Source organism: Thermobia domestica, chromosome 17, assembly GCF_964235325.1.
Source record: "Thermobia domestica chromosome 17, izTheDome1.hap1.1, whole genome shotgun sequence".
Taxonomy (NCBI): domain Eukaryota; kingdom Metazoa; phylum Arthropoda; class Insecta; order Zygentoma; family Lepismatidae; genus Thermobia; species Thermobia domestica.
This window is the reverse complement of record NC_137470.1, coordinates 73,524,091-73,533,145: the sequence shown is the minus strand read 5'-3', so window position 1 is coordinate 73,533,145 and position 9,055 is coordinate 73,524,091. Positions and strand designations below refer to the sequence as shown.

At 36.7% G+C, this 9,055-nt stretch overlaps 1 protein-coding gene across 3 annotated transcripts in view; it reads right to left on the bottom strand.

Moving 5' to 3' along the window:
• Nucleotides 1-1,427: 1,427 nt before the first annotated feature.
• Nucleotides 1,428-9,055, bottom strand: part of Nup153 (nucleoporin 153) — a 121,999-nt gene continuing 114,371 nt past the window's right edge. For all 3 annotated transcript variants that reach the window (XM_081743451.1, XM_081743452.1, XM_081743453.1), the window contains 2 exons: nucleotides 6,864-6,997; nucleotides 1,428-2,283 (listed from right to left, as the gene is read on the bottom strand). In XM_081743451.1, the coding sequence (XP_081599577.1) occupies nucleotides 2,193-2,283; nucleotides 6,864-6,997 (225 nt within the window). In that variant the 3' untranslated portion in view covers nucleotides 1,428-2,192. The remainder of the gene's footprint in view (nucleotides 2,284-6,863; nucleotides 6,998-9,055) is intronic.

The window sequence follows — 9,055 nt, the reverse complement described above, 5'->3', positions numbered from 1 at the left end:
CATAACTGGTGTAGTACTTTCCAAGTATATAAAAGTGCACTTTGTTTTATTTTCATGAAGACATGTTGCAGATTTAATATTCCTGGTAACGCACATTGTATCTTACTTATAGGTAACTTTAATTTAAAAATTACTAAAGATCTTGCATAATAAAATTTGACGGATAACACCATGTTGATTGTTTACATTGCAGTGGGTATGCGCGCGAGCATGTATCGGAAGTCGTATTTCTAGAGTGTGGCGAACACAAACTGATTAGTTAGTTGCTACATGCAGAAAATTAAAAGGCATTGATTACTTTTCGTTGAATTTTTAAATATTGAATGGTAGTGCGTGTTATGAAGTATGAGATCCTTATTTCATTAAAATGACTTTTAAAGTGTAATTGCATTCAGTACTTGGAATGGCATTGTCGTACGTACATGTGGCCACTGACTGAACTTATTAGTGTATTAATCCGAAATGTAACTAGAAAAGAACATTCTAGAACTATTTAGTACGAGGAGTAGGTGTGGTGTTCAACTTAATATAAATTCACATTGAAAATGACAGGTGGCACTATTATGCGTGTTGTGGTTTGCAAAAGCTACGAATTCAGTGAATATAGGATTGTGGAAGTAACAGCAGACACAGAAGGAAGGGATACTCTCCCTTTACTTCTAAATCATGGAGTGCTTTCACTAAGGTAATTGTGAATCTTGTAGCAAGGAAACAGTCTTCTTAAAAGGCCTATAATATGAGGTAAGTTAAGCACTATAATGCTTAGTGTAGAGTAAGATTACGTTAGGGTAGGGTAGAGTAAAACGTATATTACGTACACCTGAATCGTTTGGTAGTGACTCTGGCTCACGTCCTGGCTCCGAAGCCGTCGATGGGGTTGTAGACTTCCATTTCTCTGTGCTGATTCACTTTAGGACGACTTCAGTGTAGGTACGCGATAAGAACTATTGTACGAAAGACACTAACCAACTTGTGCTAGTTGGCCACTAAAAAGCAGGATTGCTATCTAACCGAGTCAGGGCAGGAGCGCAGCAGGGGTCCCGAGCGATAGCGAGGGGTTGCGTTCGTAGGGAGCAGGCGCGTCAGCAACGGTAGGTATGCATATGTACAAAGATTTAATTCCTAAGTTAATTCCTGCATGCATGGAGATTCCATATCCTTGTATTATGTGTATTCTTGGTTCCTTATTTTGTGAAAGGAGTAATTTCGTACATTGTTGGTTGCGAACATGCCATGTTATCACTTTTTCATAATAAGGTACAGATAATACATATCCAACAACGATATGGGATCTCCACATATGCTAGAATAGCCACACCAGTGTTGTAAAGTATTACCTTGAATTAAGTACGGAAATTTATAAAGAATATTTTCCATTTCAATTTTTCAAGAGGCAAAGTTAGTTACCTCGTAAACAAGTACCGATAGAAATGTCATCATGAAACTTTATTCTCAATCAAATACATGAAAAATTCCACAAAATGTTAAGCAAAATTCTCAACTTAAGATAATCGTTACTTGTAATTCATCATAATTTTTGGAGACAAATTCACAGGATTTCAAACATAATTTCTTTTAACGCACACTAACTTGCAATTTATCTTGTAATATCAGCACCATTTCATTAAAAGACACATGAAATTACACAATATAAATAAATGAACAGTTTCAAATTTTCAATTCATTATTAAGAAATGCACTATGTAATCAGATGTACATGAATACAAAATATATATATATATTTCATGATCAATAAAAGAGATTTTTCCTCTGGGAGTTCCAAATAAACAATAACTTAAAGGCTACTTTAAATTCATTATATTTCTATTAATTCATTATATTTATATTAACAGTCGTTCATTAACAGTAACAATTTCGATCTTGCTCAACTTACCAAAGCTGTTTTCTCTTCCTCCTTTTTTAAAAGTGATTACGAAAACCACTAACAGAGATGATGAAACCAAGCAGATATGAAATGAACACATAAACGTCACAGGCTAATTCGGTACAGTTTCTGCTTTAACACATCAGAATTACAAAAACGTCGGAACTTCTGAAAACATACTAAAATTTTTGTCACATTTACACTACCAATGTCTTTTGTCAAAACTGACTTGAAATAGGAGGTACGGGACAAGTTTAAAATGTACTAAATTACATGGTTGAATTTTCTGTATATCCTTCATAATAGATTACTTTCCTCGTCTACTTTGTTGGCTTCTTCTGATGGCCTTCTTGAATGGACGTGGGTTCGGCGTTGTAGAATTTGCAGGAGGTGTTGCACTGAAAAGAAATTAAACCATCGAATATCAACAAAAATTAAAAATTGAAATCGTAGTTCATTAACCCTTATAAATTTTGGCTTTTTTTAACGTAAACTGAAGACTTTTAGTCAAGCAGCTGCATAAACATCCCTATTTATCCTAGGATCATGGTTTGTACTTCATTCTCTTCAGAATAGAACAGCCTTTGAAACGGTGCCATTTATATTTCCCTATCATGTCCCTGAGGCAGGAAACTGAGAGAAACAGGGATTTACTCTATTTTTTTTTTAATTGAGCCCCTCTGGACACCCCCTGTGTTAACGCACAGATCTCAAAATCAACTAAAAATAGTAAGGGGGTGTGCAAAATTTGAAGCTTCCATCTTGAATAGTAAGGACGACAAAAAGGAGCCCCACAATGCCCCAGATTACTCCAAAAGACCCGGATGTAATATAAAAGTTTCCTGAGACATCCCTATTTATCCCAGGGTCATGATTCGTACATCATTCTCTTCAGAATAGAACAGCCTCTCAAACGATACCATTCACATGTCTCCATCACGTATCTCAGGCGAGAAAATCGCGGAAAAAGGATATTGTTTAAAAAAAAAAAAGTATCCGTTTTATTTTTGCCCCTTGTAAAGAGACCATCCTACGGTGGTTGTTTTCTTCTCTCTCTCTCTTTCAGGATGATTTTTTACAAAAAAAAAAAAAAAAAAATAAAATAAAAAATACTTTTTGGTATAAAAGAAGGGATAATATTCTTACAATAAGGGTTTGACGAAGTTTCTTCTAAAAATTGTGTAAATTTACTCTGGTTGTTTAAAAAAAAAAAAAAAAAAAAAAAGATTTGAGAGAGACCGCAAATGTAAGAGTTGTTGTGGGATTTTGCGTGCGTTTCGTAATAGGCGTGGTTGTTCTGCTCTGTGGCTACCTGCTTAGTGCGCTTGGTATCAGCCACGTCTTACGGTTTAGGAACTACGTCGAGTGAAGAACTCCCGTCTTCATGTGGTTGTGTTGGTCCGTTTGGTTTTCGCTGGCTTAGTATTTGCTGTGCATGTTTTGTGGAATGAGAGTGAAAGTGAACAAAAGGTTTTAAATGCCGCAGAATAAGGTAAAGAATACCTATCCTTATAACATTAAAGGATAGGTTTTTGATGCTCGGGAATGAATCTGATAGTGCAATTTCGTATAAAAGTGCTAAAAGTAATGTTTGAGGAGTCACTAAATGGTGGGACAAAAAAGTTCTGTTCAGAAAGCTCGTTAATGCTTGGTTAAATCGGTTTCAAAACGCCTATTGAATGATTATTGCTTTCTGTAACTTTCTTTAATATTCTAACTGAACCACCCCCTGTTTTAACGCAGAGATCTGAAAAATACTAAGGGGAGCGTTAAATGTGTGTGCAAAATTTCAGTCTTATAGGTGCAAAAGTAAAAAAAATAATGAAAATAGGCAACAAAAAGCAAAAAAAAAATTTAAAGTTATGACGTCATCAGACCCTATGTCTCGACGCAGATAGGGGTGAAACCATACGTATCATGTTCTACAATGCCTCCATGCTTGAAAAAACAAAATGCCGGAGTAAAAAGCTTTATTGGTACCTTTTCAATCGAAAAATGAAGAAACTACTTTAGCGCCTAACGTTAGGCACTAAATTTATTAAGGTTAATGTATTTGTATTCTCAAGTTATAAAAACGCTTTCTTCAGCGGAACGGGAACATTTTTCAATGGATTTCAACCAATCGAAGACTAAACTGCTTCTGTTCCTGGTGTTTTGTCAAGGTTTCAATATATTTTTGGATGAGACTTTCCTCTTTCAGCTACATCATCATCGCAGCGATTTATCTTAATAATTCACAAAATTCTTGGAAAAAAGGGACTATCTCGCCATCTAGTGATCATAATGAACACTACGAACTTATATCTATCCAGTTATTAGCACAGATACTATGTTAAATTACATTGTAGTCTTGACACCTGTAATGTAGTATACAGGAATGTAATGGGGCGTATACCCATTACCTACCTAATATTTTTATAGTGCAACATATATTTACCTTAAATTTACGAATGAATGAGTATATACGGAGATAGGCATACGCTATATTTTCAAAACAGTCCACCGTATACCTCCCAAAAATTCTAGCATTAGATCATTGCTAATACTACAAGAACAGAAAGGTTTAAAATGGAGCGACCTATAAATATTGAGCAATAGGGCTGAAATTTTGCAGATAAGTAGCTTTCGACTCGAGGAAAACATTAACCCCTGTGGAGGATTATTTTGAACAAGTTGATTTTTTTGCATTTGGTTTTGGACCACCCTAATGTGCATATATATAAAATGGAAGGAAAAAAGTAATAAAAGGTGCTCAAAATCAAGGAAAACCAGGGTTTAATGTTGAAAATTTTCTTACAGCTCGCGCCAACAATGGTATCGCTTCGCGGCGAGTCTGTCGACTCACATGTACGGAAGCGCCGTTTATACTCTCGCCCCGGGCGCTAATTTTCCACGGCACGGCTACTGCAATGACGTCAGTTATACCTCTGGATGATAATTCCAATTACATAGATGGTGCTGCTGCGGTGTGGTTTTAGGTACATCTCGAAGTTTAACATTTTCTCTGACCCGCTCAATACACGGACATGAGCACAATTGAACATCTAAGATCTGTCTTGGAGACTCGTATCCGATGGAGATGTCCGGCTCCATCCTCTCTCACGGAACTGAGTGATGAACTGCACGCACAATGGTGTACGGTTCCACTTGCTACCATTCAAGACTTCTACGATTACATTTCATGTCGCATCGGAAAAAGTTGCACTTTCTTCAGGTGTATCAATTATTTTGATAACCTTCTACATATGTACACTTCTTACGCTACACATTTTACTAATTAAAGTACCTAGACATATATCGGAATCAATAAACTCAGAAACAAATATACATATGCGTGTACCTAGTAAAATATTTAGTTATTATTTTAGAAATATAGAAGTAGGAGGGGAGAAAATAGAACAGGTGACTACTTTTCGATACCTGGGTAGTATCATTAGTGATTATATGAAATGTGAGCGTGAAACAAAAGCAAGCATAGGATTGGCGAAAGAAGCCTAGAGTTGAGAAACAGACTTATAAAATGCTTTGTGTGGAGTCTTGTACTGTATGTCAGAAAAATGATGAAAACTGTCTGGAAGCTTTCGAAATGTGGGTGTAGAGAAGAATGGAGAGAATTAGCTGGGTCGAGCGGAAAACGAATGAGAGGGTGTTAGAAATGGTAGGGGAGAAAAGAACAATTTTAGATATTATCAAGACGAGGAAGAGAAACTGCTTAGGACATTGGCTAAGAAGGAACTGTATCATGAGGAACATTTCAGTGTATGGTGGCAGGAAGGAGAGGGAGGGAGCAAAGGAGACTACAATTAATAGACGATACCAAAACACAGAAATCTTACGTGAAGATGAAGAGGTTGCCGGAAGACCGTGGAGCATGGAAGCTTCTCAGTTGCAGCAAGTGACCTGCCAATAATGGCAGAATACCTATGATGATTTTAGAAATTGCTTTTCTTACATAGCAAATTGCTGAATAAAATTAAATTTGTCTAAGAAGTTATGTTTTATAGCATTTTCAGCACCAAAGTATAAAAGAACAAGTAATTACGGTTTTACATGGGTATGAAATAATAAAAGATTTTTGCACTTCAGAAAAGTACGATAATCAAAATAAATCTTTATTTATGAAAATCAATAATTGTGTAGTTGAGAACAGAGAATTTTTGCTGTTCAACAACTACTATCTTTCAGGTCTCCAATCATATTTCAAGTTTATAATTGTGCATACGTGCGTGTTACATTTAGAATAAAGCTAATTATTCAAAAAGTGAGTGTTTACACGGTGACATGTCTTCAACATATCATATAGTTGTCTTGCCAAAAGACAAATAGGATAAACAGTTTCCAATTCTGAAAACCTTTGCACCTTTCAACGAAAATGAAATGAAATGAAATCTTTAAGTTTTACGTCCCACGGTTATGCCGGTTAGGCTAAAGGAGACGGTGATGATGAAAGATGAGTGAAATGGTGGAATGAAGAAAGTGGGAGGAAACGGGAGAACCCCGAGAAAACCCACGAGCACGATGTTTGTCCACCACAAAGTTCACTTGGCGGGGGCTGGGATCGAACCCGGGACCCCAAGCACCAGAGGTGAACGCTCTACCACTGAGCCACCGCGCCCCCTCAACCTTTCAACGAATGCAAAGGTAGATATCGCACAGTTTATTATACTCGTTCATCACTACTAGAACATAGTCCATTATTATTGTTATTATTATTATTTTTTAGCTAGGAAACAGAAAAATGTTTTGAGACTTACATAAACTCAAGCGCGCAATTACATGTTGGAGGAATGTAAAAACACTTCCGCCTTTTCTTCTGGGGAACGCAAGGTAAATTTCTCTCCTAGTAACTCGTATCATTAATATATGACTGATTTTGATTTAGCCATGTGTGTCATTCCCGCTATAATTATTCAATCTGCTTTACATATCTAGCTGAAATCACCATGGCGTTTAAAGATAATGAATATGAAACACTTACGTGAAAACTGGTGTTGATTCACATTTAGCTGTTCCTGTGAAGTTGAATGAAGGTCTTACACTAGGATCGAAAGTCACAGTTGGTGTCTTGCTAGCTGGCTGACTCCTACTGAATACGAACTCCTGTTGAGGTGTCTGAAAGAATTAAAATCAGTGGTTAGTCATAAAATACACAAAAATGAGGATGCTATTTATTAAGTGGAAAAATACGTCTGAATTAACACCAGAACTAACGGCCCTATTCTATAATGTCATTGCTCGGCGATACACATAGTAAATCTGAAATTAACATGCTTGGTCTCATACGAGGATCATTTCATAAATAATGCACACTATGGCAACATTGTGGAGTGGATCATGAAATCGAGGTGAACATTTCGTCAGTTGAAGCTGATATTGATATGACCCTATGAGGGACGAAAAGAAATGTTTAATGTCTCCGAACAATAATAATAATAGTAAAATCTAAGATCTCTGCCACTAATAGACGAAGATCAAGAAGGAAATGGATGAATATGGTTAAGAATAACTTCAAGGAGAAAGCTCTAACAGAGAAAAAATTGCGGGACAAGGTTTTATGGAAGGCTCATCAGAAGCGTCGACCCCAAACCAAACCACTTGGTGTAACGGCCCGATGTGTGGGCCTCAGCCGCTCCACGCTATTTGTTAGCGACTGGTGGAAATACGTCCGACCTAGCGACGAACGCGTGGTCCGGCGTATCGGGAGCTTTCTAGACCTAATGGCAGTCACGTTTTTTATTCACTTCACTCCCCAGTTTGCCTCACGACGCTGGGTGGAAGCCGAAAATTGGGAAAGCACCGACTGGGACCACGCGGACAGGAATCCAATCCTTAACCACTAGACTACGTTGTCCCTCAAGCATCGACCCCACAAGTGGGGAAAAGACGGGGAGAAGGACATAAAATCCAATTCCCAGACATTACAACCCACAACAACTATGGCCTACCAGATGATTTTAGCTGAGTGATGTACGGTCAACATATTGATTCCCCAACGCGATTGCAGCTCAATTTCTCAACGTACTTTGCCTATCAATGGCTAACATCGGCAACCACAACCAAAAACCTTGTATACTAAACTCGCGCGAGCAAACATTTGGCTACATATGATACGTAACAGTAAATAATAATAATTATAAATAGGAAAATAAATAAATTTGAACGAATTTCTCCTTTACATTGGTGAGCTTGTGCTTTATTACATTTAGAGTACTTCACGTGAAAATCAGAAGGATTGGAATCAATAAATGTATGCGTCTGAAACAGGAAATCAAGTTCAAAACAATCGTCATTTAGCTAAAACGCAATCTTTGAACATTGTCGAGAATTTTAAGATATAAACAAAATTATACTAAATGTTATATACAGGGTGTTTTAAAACATCGACAACGTTTGGGAGATTATTCCTAACAACAAGATAAGGCAGAAAGTATAGACCACCCGGATGCACAAATGCTTTCTTTCTGAGTTATAGGCTGCCGAAAACTTGAAAAAATGAAATTTAAAGGTCCATAGCTCCCAAACTATGGGACCTACCGGAGTCGGGTCAAGACTTTACTTAGGAACTAATATGTGCCGTATCCAAATATCCATGTTTCAGAATCCTGCGGTACTTCCCAACTATTTTTATAGAGGTAGTTGGTGAGTACTTTAAATTATATGTCCGTAGCCAAACTCTCTCCATAAAAATTGTTGCATGAGTACCTTTAACACTTTATGTGGGTATATGGTTGAGTAGATTGGTCAGTTTCCTTTCATAGGGTATGGAATATATAACTAGTAAATGTGGATCTATGGGTAAAATAAGAATATTAGGAACCCAAAAAAAAAAAAAAAAAAAATGGATCAAAAGATTGCGATCTTCACCAATGATGTTTTTGGATCAGGGGCCAGAAAGTTTTCGAAAATTTGAGTTTTCGTAATTTCTACGAAATAAGCACATCATACTGAGTTGAATAATAGTTTGGGTTTGGCTACACTGTATGTAGTTCTCCAGATAAGGTGTACAAGAAATATTTCGATTAAAATATATTGGATCTTTTGATCAAAAATAAATAAATAAATAAAATCAGACATAGTGTCTGATGAAGCCAAAGAGTTAGTTGGTGAAACTGTTACACGTGTTGAATTTTAATGAAAATATACAGTTTTGCTCAGCAAATAATTGGTTTT